Source organism: Stegodyphus dumicola, chromosome X2, assembly GCF_044657685.1.
Source record: "Stegodyphus dumicola isolate Sdum_Otavi_A_Nest chromosome X2, ASM4465768v1".
In the NCBI taxonomy this organism is placed as follows: Eukaryota; Metazoa; Arthropoda; class Arachnida; order Araneae; family Eresidae; genus Stegodyphus; species Stegodyphus dumicola.
In genome coordinates, this window is record NC_140781.1 from 179,843,813 (window position 1) to 179,864,213 (window position 20,401).

At 32.6% G+C, this 20,401-nt stretch overlaps 1 protein-coding gene across 1 annotated transcript in view; it reads right to left on the reverse strand.

The window, feature by feature from the left end:
• Window positions 1-93: 93 nt before the first annotated feature.
• Window positions 94-20,401, reverse strand: part of Gycbeta100B (guanylate cyclase soluble subunit beta-1-like) — a 106,262-nt gene continuing 85,954 nt past the window's right edge. Inside the window, exons 8-10 of the mRNA XM_035365313.2 lie at window positions 12,743-12,883; window positions 6,100-6,257; window positions 94-2,199 (exon numbers count right to left, since the gene is read on the reverse strand). Of these exons, the coding sequence (XP_035221204.1) occupies window positions 2,076-2,199; window positions 6,100-6,257; window positions 12,743-12,883 (423 nt within the window). The 3' untranslated portion in view covers window positions 94-2,075. The remainder of the gene's footprint in view (window positions 2,200-6,099; window positions 6,258-12,742; window positions 12,884-20,401) is intronic.

The following is a 20,401-nucleotide window of genomic DNA, read 5'->3' on the forward strand; positions in this document are numbered from 1 at the left end:
CCAATATTTTATATAATAGCTAAGTGTGTAGGAACCTCGTGAACAGGTAAGCGAATATGCGCTTTAGCTCAGAAACAGATACTAAAACTCAAGAAGGGTTAAATATCCTTTATTTCTCAAAAAAAGAATTTCACAGACGGTCCCTTTTTCAGGACGTACAGCATAGCCTCCACTCGGGCATGAACTCAAAGAAATAAGAAATGAAACTTAACTAAAAAATATAGCCGAAGCTATGAAGATTTCTAAGTAGTTGGACACTAAATATGAATTAAGCTGGCGAAGCTATTAAGGGCCTGAGATACGGCCGAGCGTAATAATAGCTTAGAGACAGTGTAGCCAAAAGGCGAACGCGCGCTAGTCAGAATTTTTGGCTCTCTAACGGAGTCAGTGGAACTTTGACTTAAATACCACTCTTACTCATTTGCATTAACCGCGATTTTAAAAACACATTCTAGTAGGAAATTGTAAGTTGAAATTAGGAGAGATAGTAAAGTAGCTTTAAATAAAGATAACGGTTAACAACTTAGGATAAACCTTGTAAGTATTTTAAGTTTTACAAACGTTTATTTTATTTTAAAACTTTACTATCCTCTCTTATTTTCCACGTCCGGCCAGAATAAACGCTGTTAGTTTTAGTTATGCAAATTGAGCTTGCAAACTGTTAAGTATTTAAGTTGTGGCTTTTAGCCAAGAAGGAGTTAGAGAGAGAGAGAGAGAGACTTCTCACATTTTCAGTCAGTTGCTGTCCGCCTTTAAGGCCAGAATTTAGTCCTCTTGATACTGAAGACGTATTGTAGTTTTCCCGCATTCTGCGTACTAAATACGTAAAGATTAAAAGGCCGATCTTCGCGTTACTAATCTTTATAAAGTATTTGAGTTTAGCTCTTATTTACATTGAATTAGTCTTAGTTCTTATTTTTACGTTCCAGGACATAAACTTACCAACTTCCATTGGTCTTTAAGCGTGGGAACGTCTGTAAACTGTATGAAGATTAAAGGTTAATTAAACTTTTCCCATTTGTGTCGTATCTTCTACAACTGCAACGAACATAGTTTTAAGTAAACTCCCTGTTCTACTCAGGAATCCAGCATGTTCGCAAAGTCAACAAGAAGAAATAGTAGTTCTGTTACAATACATAAAGATTTGTCTTAAATCACAGGTCACATATCACACACAGTTATTACCAAACATTATTAAAAACCATTATTAGAAACCATTATGAAAAACAATTTTAAATCTATATCAGTGTTTGCCCATCTAATTATAAATACGTACATAAATAGATAAATGTACTTTTACTTCAGGACTGTCTTTCTCTTTTTCTTCCAGACCTTTTTTAATGCATAAAAATCACAATGCTGTAAAGTGCTGTTCTAGAATTTATTAACTAAAATATTAAGTAACATTTTAAGCATTGTATTTCAGACGTATTTTAAATTAATCTATTTATGATAATATTTTGTTGCTTTTAAAACTAATGAGTCAGTGTCTGAAATTATTAAGAAAAGACACATTATATGCAACAAAATTTTTAATTAAAGCACTGAAATAAACAAACAAAAATTTACAAGTTTTTCTTGGAAATAATATCTTTAAAAGAAACGCGCTTTCTAAGTAAACATTACATGCAGTTATTCTAGTAGCAAATGTAGATTTATTCGTTCTTTAAACTTATTGAAAAGGGAAAAGTTTATCAGTGGCAGATCATATTTAGTGCGCTCAGACTGCATATAAAATAAGTTAACCGCACAGTGCTACCCTTCAGTTCTATAAACAGAGCATCATACATGGTATTTCTAAATGAATCGTTATTGAAATTGTTCTTCTTGGTTAGTAAAATGCAGTTTCTTTTCTCACTTTCAAAAAAAGTTTAAAAATAATTGCTTCCCGAAAATGCAATTTTATATAAATGTTTAACTGCAGCTATAATTTTCAAGAGATTGTTTTAAAAGTGTATAAATATTTCAAGTAAAGGTATACTTATGAAATAACAGCGCACCGGTTTAAAATATTTTTCTTTTTGACATATACAATGTTGAAAAATATAATACCGGTATATTCTTACAGAAATTTATTAAGCCTTCTCATTTCTAGACAAAAACCAAACTTTCATTGGCTCCTTTTTTCCTTTCATCTGCACAGGACCTCTATAATCAAAATGAAACTGCGGATCGAAATTTTGCGGCTCCATTAAACATCTAAAAATAGGAAAATAAAGTTAGAAGAGACACAAGTTTTATAATTTGCAGTTATTAACCTTTAAATAAACAAGAAGTCAAACGGAAGAAAAACATTTAAACAAATTTCTTAAAATTTTAAGAAAACTGGTTTTTTTTTGTAGTAATATTTAACAGGGATTTTTAACAAGAGAAGCGCAAGCCCTTGATTCAGCAATTTCTTCAGGCGGACTCTGCGTAATTATGCCAGTCTTTAAAGTACACATGTATATGAAACGAGATATCGCATCTCTACAGGGGAGGGGTGAGCAAGAAAATAAAAGCTCTAAGTAATATTAATTCCTTTTCTAAGTCTACAGATAATTTGGCATCCCAAGATAATTTTCTCCGCAGACACTTGCATTAGAATTTTTGGAATTAAAGTTACAAGGTAAAGGTATCCCATTAGATCAAACAGTTGACTTGTTGAAGACAAAATTATTTTTTTGGTTGAATTTTCATTTTTGTAGTCATCAAATTTTTTATTTCGAAATAGGACATCTACTGAAACATACCGAAAAAATGAAACGTAATCTTTCTTACTGGCATTGTGCTCTTTTTTAGATAAAATACTTTTGAACTAATTATTTCTTATTTATAACATACATAAGATTAAAAAACAATTCATTATGGCAAAGTCATTTTGATTTTTAGTTCTTTTGACTCTATCCAATTTTCATAATTTCATGAGAGCATTTTAACCATCACTGTGAATTCACTAGTTTTCAAATTATATTATTAGTCTTCATTATTCAAAATAACAAAGTACTGTTGTAGTAAATAGTAGTAAAAAAATAAAAAATAAAAGTAAAAAACATGAAAGAAAGTAAATATGTATATAAAATGAGACTTTGCATCGCTAGAGGGGAGAGAGGGAAAAGTAAAACAAGGCTAAAGTTCTAAGTAACATTCATGCTATTAAGTCGCTTTCTATCAAATACCTATCTGGTGTTGGCAGTAAAGAGCTAATGTTACAAGCTAGGAGTCTCAGCTCAAATTCCGACGGCGTCAGACCTGCGCTTTTAATCAATGCTATTAATTATTTTATTTATTTATTTATTTTTAAAGTTTTAAATGAACATTTATACAAGGAAAACTGTTTTTAGGAATAATGAAAAATATGAAACGTATTTTTAGGGAATATCCAGTTCGTAGGCATTTGAGTTAATGTAAATACTGTGAAATTTTGGTACTTACGTGATAACACACACGCCCCCCCCGAAAAAAGGCCAAAATTCGCCCAAGAAAGGAACGTATAGTTATCAGCTTTAGCACCGTAAACACAAATTAATCGCTATTGCAACTGTATGACATAGTTAAGTTTTAAGAACGCATATAAGCCGCAATTTTAAGAAGAGAGTTTATAGTTCGATTACGGGTCTACGGAATCTACCAAACAATGAATACTATGCTATTAGGATTTACAATACTGACGAGTAACCATCAATGTTCCAATCAGCACGGAATGAAGTTTCATTCGAGTCCAGTCGAAGAGCACATGGTGTTTGTTTGGCTTATTTGATTACGGCTTATTTGTTTGGCTTATTTGATTACACTATACTATGCCAGACTGATGGCAGCCATGATGATCGGCTGCGACATCACTCCAGACGACTCCGCCGATCTTGTGGGGTCAAAGGCAAATGTCTTAAAGGCCTCTGTGAGCGTAACCCCGCCTCAGCCAAGCGCCGTGAGTTGGTGGACGGTACCACGGGAGGTACAGACGTGGCTGTAGTGCGTTGAATAGTCGGCAATGATATCGTTGGGGCGGTTAGGTACTCTCGAACAATATCTTGCTTCGCATTTGTGCTTCTTGGCCTTCCAGAGCCTTCATTTCGTTGACAATTTCCTTGTAGCAATCATTGCTACCAACATCTTTGCACAGCAGTGTCTGTGCGCTGCAGGTGGCGGCCTATTGCTCAGTATGACCACCCAGCTTCACGCAACCCTACAATGCGACCACGTTCGATGTCGTTTAGTTGTGTGTAAGGTCTTCGATATCATCGTAATGGAATCTTTAGTTGCTTCTTTACGGAATTACAACCCTACAATGCAATCACGTTCGAAGTCATTTAGTTGTCTGTTAAGGTCTTCCATATTGTCGTAATGGCATCTTTATCGTCGTAACGGCAGTTGCTTCTTTACGGAATTACAATGGCAGCAACAGAAAAAGATAAATTTTCCGCCTCTGTTACTGGTTTTATACTTTGCGAACTGCGCACTAGAAATGTGCGTTATGATCGCAATTCGTGTTCATTTGCCTTCAAACTTTGATCATTTGCATGTTCGATCAAGATGTTTTTGCATACCAAATTTCGTCGCGATCACAAAAGTCTTTCTTGGTGCTTCGAATTTTTTTGAAAAAGAGTGTATATATACGGTAACTTGCAATATGCCACCAAAACGAAACTATTACGAATTATACTTTCTTTGACATTATCGCTGCTCAGAGCTGATTGTGATGAACATTAACATTAGCTATCACAATGCGATAATGCTTAACTTCCTGTGTTGCCATTTGTTGAAATAATGAGCAGAAACTGTTTCATAAGATCTATTTAGGTCGTACAGAAATGAATGACACAAATGCTGCCACAGAGCGGAATACAATTTATTAACAAGAAACTTATAGTACATCAGTTAGAAATAATCCTCGCCCATGTCAATACACTTCTGCCGTCTGGCTGGGAGGTCCCGAAGGGCTTTGGTAAACCAGTCTGTGGGGTGTTGGTGCACCACCTATGGGCAAATGCATGCAATTCGGGAGAAGATTCAACATGTTGGTCCCTGACTGTGTTCTTCATCTTGTCAAGCAAGGTTTAGTCCGAGGTCTTGATTAGAGGTCCGAGGTCCACCCACTTTGCACACACATTTGTCATCTCCATATCACTATGCACAATCGCCTGCAATATTCCTGGCGCAAGCCCTGTCTCTTCCTGCATCTTGTTGAACGTTATTAGTATAAATCGTATAAAAAATACGATTTATACTAATAAAGTAGAATGTGAAGTACGTTTCAAGGAAATTACCTGTGGGCATCTTCAGACACATTGATTCTTCCAGGTTCACCTGTAGTCTCAGTGCGGCTTGTAAGGTTCACGGTATTGCCAAAAAGACAATAACGAGGCATACGTTTCCCAATGACACCAGTTACAACTTCTCCGCTATGGATTCCAATAGTTATTTGCTAAACAACATAAAAAATAATTTGAAATATTTGTAAAATTAATTTAATGCCTGTAAATTTTACAAATATGACACGGCTGCAACATTTGATGCTGTATGCGATGTTGCTGGCCGTCCTGCGCTGACACCTTTGGCTGTGGTCTCCTCCACTGCTGAACTTGGCCAACCACTGGGATACGGTACGCCTTGAGAGTGCTTTGTTCCCGCACACCGACATCATGCGACGATGGATCTCACTACCTGTATCCCTTCCTTCCATAGTAACCACTGTCCAGCGCTGACCATGATAATAACCTTCCATCATTGCTGTCCACGCTCTCAATGACGACGGCGAAAGGGACGGGGGCGAAAGGGACAAGCCCATTTGGGCTTGCGGCCAGCTCCATCTATGCATTTTGAGTAGCTCACGCCCCCCTTATGTCTATTCCACTTGTTTTCCTTTCGCATAGTGTAATAGTTTCGATGTGAGAAGCGTTGTGTCAATCATTTCTGTACGATCCAAGTAATATTGTTAACCACGGAAAACTTGGGTTATCTGTTTAGTAATTTTTGTAATATCAGTCTGATAGTTCGTTAAAATAGTGTTTTAAATACAAGCCTTTAGTCTCTATCAATATTTTTGGGATAATGGTATAGTATAAAAAATACGATTTATACTAATAAAGTAGAATGTGAAGTACGTTTCAAGGAAATTACCTGTGGGCATCTTCAGACACATTGATTCTTCCAGGTTCACCTGTAGTCTCAGTGCGGCTTGTAAGGTTCACGGTATTGCCAAAAAGACAATAACGAGGCATACGTTTCCCAATGACACCAGTTACAACTTCTCCGCTATGGATTCCAATAGTTATTTGCTAAACAACATAAAAAATAATTTGAAATATTTGTAAAATTAATTTAATGCCTGTAAATTTTACAAATGTTAATTTTTGAGAAGACTTTCAAAACTATTTAGAATTAAATTCAGTTGCATAAATGTTCTTATTATATTGACAAGCCTTAATTTCTAGTCAAGAATTCTAAGAAATTAACTTTCTGAAAGGAAACTCTAGAGATACATGGCCGTCACTAGATTAAAGCAATTACTAGATTAATAGAATGCAGATAAGTAGATTAATATTTTTGTTGAAATTTCTCTTTTTTTTCCTTTTCAAATAAGCACTGATTGATTTTTAAATAATGGTAACGAAAGGATAGAAAACATCTTATATCTGTGATTATTTTGTAAGTATTTATTTATTATTTTGTTTGTATTTGAAACTAACTAATTATTGTGATTTGGATTTGCATTTTAACTTTCCGTTTCCTCACTAGAATGCAAATGAGTTAAGCTATTATGTAAACCGAGCGTTTTGGATTTTAAGACAGAGCGTGTTTCTGGCCTACGGGTGCACGCTACATTTAAGTTCTTGCCAAAATTGATAGTTGTGATTTTAGGCTTTGCTTTATTCAGTACCGACAAATTTCTTTGAATACCCAGTTAGAATTAATAAGCCATATTAGAGTAAGATTTAAATTTTGTAGTTTTTGAATTCGTGTTTGAAATAAACATATAGAGAATTATGATGCATTTCCAAGCAGAAATTAAGGTTTCTGTTGCTTTAACTTTTATAAAATAATAACTGCTTTATCAAAGGAAATAACGCATCGTGAAAATAGTGAACTGTTTTTGTGGGTATTTCAAGTGTCCACCTGAGTCGAAGTAGTAAGACTACTGAACACTGGTTGTTCGACCCGGGTCCAAACCCCCTTAAACAAGCTGGCCATATGGGAGTTTTCGTGGTTTCCCTCATGAATAATGTGAATACAAGTCATGTTTGTGCTTATTTTATGCTTGTGAATACGAACCGTTGTGTAACGTAAATACGGCTAGTTTTTCTTAGAAAATTCTTGACGAAGACATTCTTTCCCTTAGGTAGATAGCCCTATTATGCTTTGCCCTAAACCAAATAATGTAATTGAGACATTTTTTTTTTACTTTAGGCAGTTAACCCTAGTGTACTTTGCCACACCAAATAATCTAGTTGCGCGTATTTAATGTTTAGAACAAAGCAGTCGGGCTTGTAAGCAATTAGAAAACAGCTGTTCTTTAGATTCAGTGCAAATCAATCATCAGATTTCCCCTCCTAAAGAACTTTCAAATTTCCACAGTTTAGAAATGACTAGATAAACGTTAAAAGAAAGAACATTTTCTTAGCCAATCGGCATAAGTACGTTTCCAAGAAATATGGGAAGTTTATTTTGTATTCCAAAGCAGAAATTAATTTAAAGTTTATCTAATTTAGCGTGTACTAAGTAATGCTTTTAGTGCAACAAAATAATGTTATCAAGACACCTGGTCTTGCGAACAAATGATAAGAAGCAGGTCTTCAGACTCATGCAAAATCATTCATCAGAGATCGAGGAATGTGCAAATTTTTCTCACACTGAATAACAAAAAATCAAGAAGAGTATTTTCTTCGTTGAGTTACAGAGCAACGAATAATATGTTTGTAGTATGAATCTAAAAAGTAATGCACAAATTCAGACACATTTTGCAAGTTTTTCGAACTAGACATAAAGAAATTTCCATGGTTATGGGAAATTTAAAGGGTACATTGTTTTAGCTATATTTTGAAAGATATATTTGTGTTATATTATCATTCATTCAAAAAAAAAAAAAAAAAAAAAAAAAAAAAAAATGCTTGCGTGCATTATACTTAAAGTAACAAATGTAAGCTTTAAAGCTTACGAAAGCATTATTAATTTCATGTTTTGTTCTATGTTATCATTTAATCCTAGCATCCTAATTTAACTTAATGCTTTGTATCAGGTAATAAAAAATTTAACAAAATGCCTAAGAAATCCTCACTAAATAAAGCAAACAGGAAGTAAACGTTTGCTTTGAAAAGGCATATTTAAATAAACAAAAAACGTTTTATTTGATCGAGAGGAGAAACTATCGATCAAATAAAATGCTTTTTGTTTAATGAGCTAGTGCAGAGCTCCTTAAATGTTTTTCAGTCGCGATCCTTTTTTTCTCGATAGCAGAACCCCATTATATTTACGAAAATTTTGTGGGACCCCATAAGTATTGCGCAAATCTGACACATACGTGAGTGAAACTGTCAATTTTTTCACTTGCACAATATGTTATTACAGTTTCAGGACATTAACTTTAATTTCTAATTTTAAGACATAGAACAATGGGAAAATTTTAACTAAGTAACAGACGAAATGACAGCGTCACGTGCAAAGCAAGTAAAATGAACGTTTATATTATAAAAAGAATTCGTCGAAGCGTTTTCGTATTTTCTTTATCTGTAGTGTCTTATCTTCATCTATTTTCAGATACATTGCGTGATTATATTTTGTAACTGTAAAATTATTATAATTAGTTAAAGAAATATCAAAACTGCTAAAATTTTTGGCTACTCCCTGCTGCAGGTACCGCATGGGGGTTCGCGACCCACAGTTTAAGAAACTCTGAGCTAGTGTAATAAATGCAGGCTTGCATTGAATTTTATCGTGTTTCTCTAATATTAAACTACTTCTATATAACACAGCGAGTGTTCACTATAAAAATGACTACGAAAATGAACACAATGTCATTACATAAAATCAAACAGGCTTAAATTTACAAATAGGTTTTAAATTACACAAACCTATTTTCGATTCAGAATCTTTGCACTACATTTATAATACAGTTTAATATTTAGTATAATCTTTCCAGTCAAAGATGAAGAATTAGAATTCAGTATTTCATGAATGTGTGTCACCGGAAGGTAACTGTGAAAATATATTAGGTAAATTAACTTTTAAAAAAGTGAAAACAGCAGTGTCAGTTTATCAATTATTTTTTTTAACATCTTTATTTGAAAACGAGTATAACAATTCATTGATCATTTTCTTTAAATATGTTTGAAATTTTGCTAGTTCAATATAGGGTATTTTTAATGTATTATTTAAGATAAAACAAGGTCATATGTATCGAAAGCTGAGAGGGAAAATATGCATATCATATAGCTATCATCTCGATTAGATGAGCATCTCTGGCAGTGTCTTTTTTCCTGAGAGAATTACTATAAATAAATGGAACTGTAATTCGAAAATTTCAGATTAGTCTAAGACATCGAAAAAGAATTTACCATTTAAAATTAAAAAAAAAATTAAAACTTACTCATTGATTTAAATAAAAAGTAAGTACGGTAGAACAAAGCTATATATAAATCTCCTATATATAACAAACATAAAATAAATCATAAGAACACTTCCACGGCATTAAAAAAACGCTTACTGAATTTTATAGATCAGACAACTAGAAAAGAAGATGAATTGTACTTCTTTTCTGCTTAGTGTACAGTAAAAAAGTGTTAAAAAAGAAATGAATGAATAAATAAAAGTGAATACGCAATACTTGCAAAATGTATAGTATTTAGATAAATTATAACAACATGATAAAACTTTTACGCGCTATAATGACTGAATTTCCTTCCTTTATAATATGCTTTTAAAACCAAATTTGTTGTAAAATATTGTTGTAATATTTACTTCATTACTATATAAGTTTTTCTGCACATTAGCCATTTTCATCTATTTTAGGAAAAAATGGATGATATTTTTTAACTTTATAAGTAGTTAAACGTTTATAAGTAAACTTGTAGAAGCAGATAAAGAGTAGAAATGTTAGATAGTATTCAGCATTTAAATGTTTTACTAATTAGTCAATTAATTATTGAAATATTAATTGGCATTAGTTCCTCTGCTTTAAATATACTCATTCCAATGACCTTATACCAGTACCTCTCTAATATGACAAGAAAAGTAACTGCAGGAGAATAAAGATATATGAACAGGAATCCATGCATGGAAGGCCAGATATTTGATGCTACTAACACATTTTAGGAAAAATCATGCCGTTTCTTTTCGATTTTGTTTGCATTTATATTATTAACTATTGCATACTGCTATCTTAAATAAAATTTCTTAATTCTAGCACCGTAAGAAAAAAATTACGTAAACATGTATTTGTGTAGCGCGACGAGAAATAATATAAAGAATTAACAGTGCTGAGATCACATTTTTAAAACTCAGAGAAATTTAGCTTAAAAAAGAGAATTTGTCACACCTTTCCTTTCAGATCTCCATAACTTAAATTTCAGGTTAATTAAGAAAAACTTCTGTCTTAAAACCCAAATTTCTAATTTGAACTTTTGCTTAATTTGGGTAGTCCTTTCTTCTAAATCTTCTGAGTTGAGATTAAAAAACTAAAGCGCGAATGAGGTGGTTAATTGCGCTTTCTGCAAATATTTTACTCGGAGGGATTGAAATGCGCCATCAAGATGGTGTGCCCACGTATGAGTTCTTTAAATTATGGTAATTAACTATGCATGAAAAGATACTTTTATTGCCGATGAAAGAGATTATGAATCAAGCAGGAGTCAAGTTTTGAGAGATCTTTCGTTAAATTTCATGCTATTCCGATATATTTCAAATATTCATTTAATAACAGCTCATCAAGAGATATATTTTGCTTTTCTATTGTATATGTTGATCAAACTAAAAGAAATGTAAAGTTTTTCATTAGAGAAACTATACTTATATTCGGAGAAATTTCGGAAAACTTGAATAATAACCGCTGATTATTTATTCTGAAACTTCCTAGTAAGTTCTTTATTCTCTTTTCTTCTGCCAAACAAATGGAACATTCCGATTCGAGGAATATTTATTTGTTTTTAAGCAGTTAAAGTATTTTTAAGTTTTATTTGCCCTTTTCGTCGATAGATGGCGTTGGTAATCAGACGTATCCCCTTTCGCTTTAGCAGTTTTCGTTATCTTGGTTGGTTATTGATGCGTTTTTCAGAGTATGTATAGAAATGATGGCTCTCTCGTATCTAAAACTAATTTAAGAACGTCGTTTTAGTGAACGTGTTTGGTTTTAATTCTTAATTTAATTCTGTATAACTCAGCTTATGAATTTGAGAAAACAGTAGAAAATCTAGAAATATACTTATCGTCCTTAAAATAATGTTTAGGAATATTTGCCCCTTATATTTTAAATTCGAGTTTTTGTTACTTTTTTGTTTGTTTTGAATTCGCAAGTTTTAACTGATGCAATTAAAATACATTAAACGTTTAATAGATAATGAAATATTTAATAAAAAAAAAAGAAACTTAATCTTGAAAACTGCAGAAACGGAAAGCTTAGAGAATCAACGGAAGGAATGACTTTTTTATGAGATTTTATGCATAATAAGATAATAAAAAGTTATTAAAGTAAATTTAATAAATAGATGTTCTGAAACTAATCTTTAGGCACTGAGTAAGGCTTCCAATTTACGCGAAGAATTCTAAATTTTCTTTAGTCTGAATCCTAAAAGTTTCTTGAATCTCTCAAATATTTCTTATAATAAAAGCAGCAACAACAATAATACTAATAAACAACAGAAACAACAACAATAATACTAATAAAAAGAGAAAAAAACTTTAATTTAATGTTAGGGCTTAATTAAAGTAGAATTTGAAATCTGTGGTTACTGAAAGGGAAATTTAATACTGTAGTTCCTCTTTAACATACACCTATTTCACTTAAAAACTTGTATCTTGAGGCTCATTTTCTCAGTATAATTTGATGAAATATATCTGAGTAACAGCTCACATTTTAACAATTTTCCGAAATATTTTTGAATCAAACCAAGCTTGAAGAAGAGTATTTCGAATATTAAGACAGTTTAAACACTTAACAAGTAACGTTCAATTTTCTCTAGAAAATTAAGGGTGTAGAACTCAAGGTCGCCACGAAGAACATCTGAGCAGGCCCATTCTGAGTCCTTATTTTAAATGAAAGCTTTTACTGGATATAATAATACAAATCTTTCCAAAATTTTGAATTAAAGCATTTAATGGTTATTTATGCTAGGGTTCCTAAGATTCGATATTTTTTTTAATCTCGAGTCTTTTTCAAGATTCGTGGGATTTGAGATTCGAATGTTCCATCACTAGAATATACCATTTCGAAAAGAGAGATTAAGCACACAACCGTAACATCGTTATTTCCGTAATGTGGCTTGTCACAAAAGCGCACAAGGGATCTTACAGTTAACCAACCAGCCGTTGGCATTTTGACGAGCGTTTAGCTGTTACAAAGATGTTCGGCGAGTGTTAGATGCTTTGCGAATGATAGCGGTATGCATCACTATGAAAGTTTACAGGGTCAACAAACAATTTAGTGCGTTAATTTAAGGTAAGCTAAGTATATAATTTAGGAAATAAATAAAGAATTTACTAAGCGAAATAAATATTTAAAATAAAGTAAAATAAAAATTAAAACTTTGAAATTTAGAGATTAAAAATAAGTTACCACATGCTCTCCGTCTTCTGTTAAGACTTCCTTCGACAAATCCATTATATCTAATGCTAGACGAGCGATGCATTTTGCGTGGCTTTCGCAAGGCTCTGGTAAACCGCTAACTGCCATATACTTATCTCCAACGGTTTCCACCTATACGCAGATTGGAGAAAATGAAAAGTTTACAATGTATGTAATGGAAAAAATTTAATCATTTTATCACTTGCTGAACGAAAAAACTGAATATTTAGAGTAAGATTCTTCTGATATTTACAAATAAAAAAAAATCAGAGATTATGAAAAACAAACAAACAAAAAAAAAAAAAAAAAAAAAAATAGTTTGATTTATAGCTATAAAATGAAAAAAAAAAAGAAGTTGGTATTTCAAATGTGTACCGCTTAATTACAAGCATGAATGAAGAGAAATATTTAATTTACGTAAAGAACAAACCTCTGTTTTCATAAAATAGGTTTGTTAGTTATAAAATATAGAGCGTTTAGTAACTTCGACTAAACGCTCTATAGCGACATCTTTCTAAAGTTATAGATATTCTAAAGTATCATTGCTTGGATTTGCATTAATTTAAAGTTAAATACATAAGGAAATAAATAAATAAAAAGTAAGAATTTAATAAGCGAAGTAAAAATTAAATATTTAAAATAAAGCAAAACGAAAATTTAAATTTCGAAGTTCAAAAATTAGAAATAAGTAACCACACGCTCTCAGATTAATACTTAAGTAGGATCAAATATATTCTATATATTTCATGCTTTTGTAAGCATAATACATGCTGAACAGTAACCTAAAACAGCAAATGGATTACGAAAGTTATAATTTTAGATGCATTTTTGCAGTTGAAGGTAGACGAAATAAAAATTTCGCAGGTATAGTTGTTAGTTATAAATTAAAGTTGAAACGTTTTCAGAGCATCTTAACTTAAAAAAGTAGTTTAATCATTTGCATGCTTAATTCCGTAGTTGAACATAAATCCAAATGTTTAAGTTTTGCTGAAAACATAACACACTGCAATTCTGAATTTTACTTTAAACATAGTAAATTACATTATTACAGTATTATGTCTTGTAAAAAGCAATTATCATTTTAATATATTACGCAAAATGTTAGCATAACATAGAAGAATTGTAAATATTCATTCTTAATGATTTAAGGCAAAACATGTTTTCCTTTCTGCAAATATGTTTTACCAGCTCCGACAATGGAGAAGTTTAAGCGAAGATTTTGTATATTAAACAAAGATAAAATATTCATAATTTATTTTCCATCAAAGGCATACTGAATTTGAATTTTGTAAGTCGCATGTGTATGTGTGTAATTTAAATTTTTTTGTAATTCTGGGTACGTTCCAGAAATCAAGAAAATTCTTGGTTTTTCTGGATTGAATTTTCATAACTAAATGAATTTCTATATACTTGTGTGAATGGAACACTTCCGTATAAATATTATTGGTCTGATGGATCTGAGGCGTGCAATATTTCAATGCTTACTTCATTTTCTTCTCATTATAGAATTTTAATTAGGAGAAAAAACATAAATTATAAAATCATAAAAACGCAAAGCTCCGAAGAACCAGAAGATAATTTTCCATCCTAAGAGGTTAACTCCAGGCAGAACTCTTGATGTAAAATAAGATAAATAAGGTTCATAATTCTTCATCTCAAAACTAGGTGAAAATATATTCCTTTCCAATATTTACCCCTCAACGTTTAGTATTAATATCAAATTATTTTTCTATGTATATTTTTCTATGTAATCACTTCGTTAAGACATAGAAAATTAAGTAGTTTGCCTTTCATTACAAACATTCTCTATAAACCTAGCATAGCCATATACCAACCATCGAGTACTTTTCCATAACAAATTATCTATCTAGTCTCTCTAGACTGATTTACTTATCGTATCTCGACTACTTAAATATGGCGGTACATTTTGAATTGATTGGTTGATTGGATATGAAACAATGTACAAGGGCTCTTTGCATAAGAGGAAGGATATCGCTATAAAACAATTTATAAGAAACTATGAAAACTTCTCGTTTCATACAGGGAAAACTGTGAAAAATCTGATGTAATCAGCCTATTCGCAGAATATACAACTTTGGAACAGAAGACCTGTGAAAATAATTAAAGGCGTAGTCTTTTATAATATAACCATTCTTTAATTCATCTTTTCGTCACAGACATTGGAGAATATAGAAACTGTTTCCTATATTTCCATTGAAAAGCAGCTAGCCTAAAGTCAGAAAACAGTTTAGTTGCTTCCTGTACCTGCTGCTGCGATGTGTTAGTCGTATGAGCATATTTTAGATCTTACAAATGCTTAACTAATCATGGAACGGATTAGTAACTTTGTTCTTGACTCTGAAATCATGTGTAATAAGTACATCGATCTACTGGTATCTAGGGCTAGAAAGTGACTAAATATTTTGAAATTTATATCTGCCTGCGACTGGGGCGCTGATGCCAAGACCCTAAGGACAACTTATACCTGCTTTATATCAGCGATTCTTGAATATGCTTTTCAAATCTATCATGTTACTTCAGATACAGAGACGAATTAAAAATATTGAAAAACTCAAGACTTAATCCCATTCTTCTGTCTTCCACCTACAATGGATACCATATCATGTAAATCTCCAAATATAATAATATAGCTAATAGCCTAGCAAAGGAAGGTACTTCCATGCCTCACGTTTATGCTGAAGCTTTGACTTACCTCGAAATATACTCGAGAAGAAAGGCTTTGATTAACAGCTCTTGGAGACAGCTACCGACACTCTCATGGTATCGTAGAATAGGTCCTGGTGCTGCGACTGGTTTCAAGGATGTCAGGAAGGATCAAACAGTTCTGGCCCGGTTGATTTCAGGACATCTAAGGACCCTCATATTATAAGGTATTTTCTCCCTCTTTCCATCATGCCTTCGTGGTATAACGGTTAGAACACTCGGTGCGTATTCGAGAGGTCCAAGTTAGAGTCCCGGCGAGGGCATTGCACATAATTCACGTTTCCTACCTAAAAATCCGAATGATTCTACAGTGGCGCCTGAACTAAAAGGAGGTGGAGGATGGTTCTTCACCACCCGGATTTGGTGACTGGGTAACTTAATCCCAGTCGCTCTTTAAAAGGGGGAGTAAATAAGGAATTTTCTTCTTCCTTTCTGCATGCCTTCGTGATGTAGCGGTAGCACACATAATTCATTTACATAAAAATTATTTCCTAGGCTTTCCGTAATGATACCTCAAAACATTACTTTTCATTCATCCGTATACTGAAATATTTTTACGTCCAAAATGTAGCACTTGTAACTTTATAACTCTTAATCTTTGTTCCTTTCGATTTATTTGTTGAATATCTCAAATTAAGTAAGGTTGTAAGGTTTTTCTCTTTCCTTTCCGCGTGCTTCCGTGATGTCATTAGAAATCATATCCAGCAGTCGGAAAACCTAGAGTTCGATTTCCAGCAAGGGCACAGCTGATTTTATCACGTTTCCTGCACCAAAAAGTCTAAAAAGGGATTCTACAAGGTCGCAGTTGGAGAGGATATTCTGACTTGGGTGCTTAGTTAAAAGGAGAAACAAGAAACGAAATGTGCTCGAATTTTCTTGATGTTGTCATAAGAATCTTTTCAGAGCTGTTGATGTCAAGGAAAGGATTTGAATAATTCATATATCTTCGGAGACGAAAACATCTTTATATGAACGAAAGTACATGAAGCAGACTCCATTGGGTTTAACTGGGATGCTAGCAATGACCTATATCTGAAAAGTTCCATGTGTTGTAAGTTTAAAAATATATTTAAGATCATTTGGCTATCGTGACTCTCTGTAGTTATAGTTTAGCTTCGAGGTTTTAATCTAGAAATTCTGACCTGGTTATCCGAGTACATAAGAGTAAAATTATGCCCTATTAGTAATATATACGACTCGAAAGAGGATGAGTTCGTAAGCCAGGTTATCACAGAACCCCTGTGATAATCATAATTGAAGTAAACTGAGTACGGTTTCCGGAAGACTGAAGAACATTTGGTCCATAACTGAAATTCTTTTGCGGTAAACGTAGTAAATTTGGATTGATTTCTGGGAATTAGATTGATTCTGGAAACAGAATAAACTGGATGTTAGGAACGCTACACAAATGAGAGGAAAAGATTAAATACATTTGTTTACGTAATGTTGTTCCTGAACAGACGTGAAGAAATGCATGAGAGAAAACGAAAGAACATTAGAGAACCCGTGACTGTATTTCACCTAGAGAATTAAGGTACTGTAAAATATTCATTATAATTAAATGGTCATGTTAAATTTAATGAAAATAAGATCTTGAAAAGAACAATTGAATTATTTGCTGAATTATTTTAAACATAAGCCATATTAAAAACATTCAAGAAAATTACTAAAAGAAGACGCTTTGACGCTAAAAATATGGAAGTCCGTAATTCTTTAGCAGATTTTTTCTGAATCTGGGGAAAGTCTTCGAGATCGAAGCATTCCAGTTACCGAACGGAAATCTCAGCACCTGTGACCTGTTAAACTTTAATGTAGCTTGAACTATACCAAAGGATATATTTATATTGTCTCGGATATTTACTTGCCACAAGCGCACAGAAATCGCCTGAAAATCCCATCTGGAATCATATCGAAACGTTTGCAATTCATTAGCCAAAGGACGCGGCAAGTCAATCTAGATCATATTACATTCACAAATGGTTTTGGATTTGATATATGCTACAGGTAAATTCAACACAATACGAAAGCGTAACTTTCAGAGATATTAGCTGTAAGCAGATCGGTTTTAAGAGACAGTAGAATTATATAGATCAAGGATGTCAAACTCGCGGCCCACAACAAATATTTTTGCGGCCCGGCCAATATATCGGCAAATAATAATATATAATAATAAAATAACATATCGACGAAGAAAAAAATGAAATGTTTACTGCTAAGTAATTAACGATAATTTATTCAGTGTTGTTAGATTACTCACAGCGAGCTGACACACACACTACTTAAATTACAAATGCGTGTGAGTAGCTTGCGTTCAGCTACCTTCGGCTTTTGGGGGACACGTGCACTCAGAACTTGTACGCATCCCCCGATAGCCGAATGTGGCCGAACTCATGGTCTCAGTTTTCCAAAATTCATTGAAGTGAGCGTGCCTGAATTTTACAAATATTTACCAGCCAGGTTTGAAAATACTCGAAAATTCGCATATGAAATTATTTCCATGTTTGGTAGCACTTATCGGTGCGAGCAGTTATTTTCAGTCATGAAAGGTAATAAGTCTCCTATTAGAAACCGTATTAATGATGCTCACCTTGGGTCTGCGTTGAAAGTTATCACTGCAAACAAAATTTCTCCCGAAATAGGAAAGATAATAGCAGAGAAGAGATGTCAAGTATCAGGACGTAAATATTAAATTTTTCTTGTTCTTTTCTATATAAATATATATATATGTTTATTATTGTATTATTCGAAATAAATCTACGTTTCTATGAATATTGATTTTTTTTTTGCGGCCCGCCTAAAGTTGAACCTTGTTTGTTTGGCCCAAGTGTACCTATGAGTTTGACAACCCTGATATAGATGAAATCAGAGCTTAAATTACGCAGGAGCCTACCGGAGCGCGGCTTCGGTACTCCTTAGTTTTTGGGACATATTCCAATTATAGCCTTAGCACACCGGAGCCCTAAATCAAAAGGAACTTTTTTTTTTGTAACTGAACAATTATTTCAGTAGAACTTGGATCTAGAAAATTTTACTTTTAGTAATAAAATTATATAAAAAATCGCTTATTAAATTTTTATTTATCTCTTTACATTTTATTTAATTTTAATAGTTTAACTATTTTAATATTTAAATATTTTAATAAATTAAGTATGCATTAATTAAATAATAATTATAAACTAAATAACAATTAATAAATATTGATTTTTAATATCAATTAAATAATTATTAATTAATTTAATACTCATTAACTATTTAATTTTTTTAATTATTAATAATTTTAATAGTCATTTTGTTCATTTATTTACTCTTGTTACTCTTTCCTGACAGTCTTACATAGGGCACCGAAACTTCTACTTTTAGAAATTAAGCCCTGGATGAAATAAAAGATTGTAGATCTAAGTTTTTCGTTAGTAATAGTAACATGCAAATTGTTCTAATACTTATGTATATAAAGAAATCTTCATAACAGAAATTTGTAAATAGTTACCGTCAGTTGGAAATCGTACATAGAAGCATAGGCGAGGTGCCTCATACGAAGCGAGAGATATGCTTCACATTTCTCCTCGATACCTTTACATTCTAAAGGAGCCGAGTAGTCTTATGAAAAAAGAATGGACAAACAACAATGAAGAGTCCCAAAACATAGTTTTGTGTTATATTGCATAAGTAGGTAAAAGTAATTACAGTTGATCCATCAGTTATAATAATAACAAAAAGGAAAAATATAACAATAAATAGTGACTCTGAAATATAATTAAGAGCATTTATTTTCTGAAGATGCTTATCATGATTGTTTCGTCTTACTGCTCACTATTTTTAACTCTGGCTGATGGAAAGATAACATATTATAATTAACGCAGTGGCATAAATTTAAATTGTAGCTACACAAGAAAACAATTGAAAGCTGATTTTAAAGTTTTAGGAAACACTCTTTTGTTTCAGGAAATTATGTTGTAAGGTATTTCTCCCGCCTTTCTAGCGTACCTTCGCGGTGTAGTGGTATTCCAGAGGTCCGTGGTACGATTCCCGGCGCAGGCGTTGTTAAATTTTCATCTTGACTGCTTCCAAAAAATACCTAATGTCTCTACAGTGGTGACCAAACTAAAATGGTGTTGTGGATGATGATTCTCCACGCCCAGGATTTAGCAATTGGGTCCCCTAAAATCCCCAGTCGCCCTTTAAAAGGGGAACTATGTAAGGTATTTATACAGCCTTATTAGCGTGCCTTCGTGGTGTAGTGGTTCTGCACGCTGGGGCGGTATTCCAGAGGTCCGTGGTTCGCTTCCCGGCGAAGGCGTTGCTAATTTTGCATCTTGCCTACTTCCAAAAATTACGTAATGTCTCTACAATGTGTCAATATATACGTGAAAGCACCAACTTCTGTTTATACATAAAACAACATGAATAAATTTGAAATTTCTGAGAGTTATTCCAAAATTACCTTATTTTAAAGTTAAAATAAGGTATCAGTGTTTTCAGCTATGTTTAGATGTAAAACTTTGCTTCCGTCTTTTGATTTCCTTATTTCTTGGTAATATGATCTAAAAACTTGTTTCTGCTGCCAGTGACATATTTATACACGCATATCAAATGCAGAAACTTATCAATATATAAATTATATATTTATTTTAGTTAAGGTAAGACCTTCGTAACAAGTTGTGATGAGGGTACAGACTCCCAGTTTTGTAATACCTATTTCCTGCTAACTGCAAATAAAGCCCTGGATTTGTTTGAATTTGTGTTAATCATATTCAGCAATAAGGTTTTTATTTAAACATAAATCATGTATTTCCTTTGAACATTTTATGTGTCTAATTACGTTTTGTTGGAGTTTGTGTACAGATTACAGATTCTAAAGGCCTATATGCTACACACATTCACTTTAAAACACATATACAATACAAGGATTGTTTGAATTTTACATTA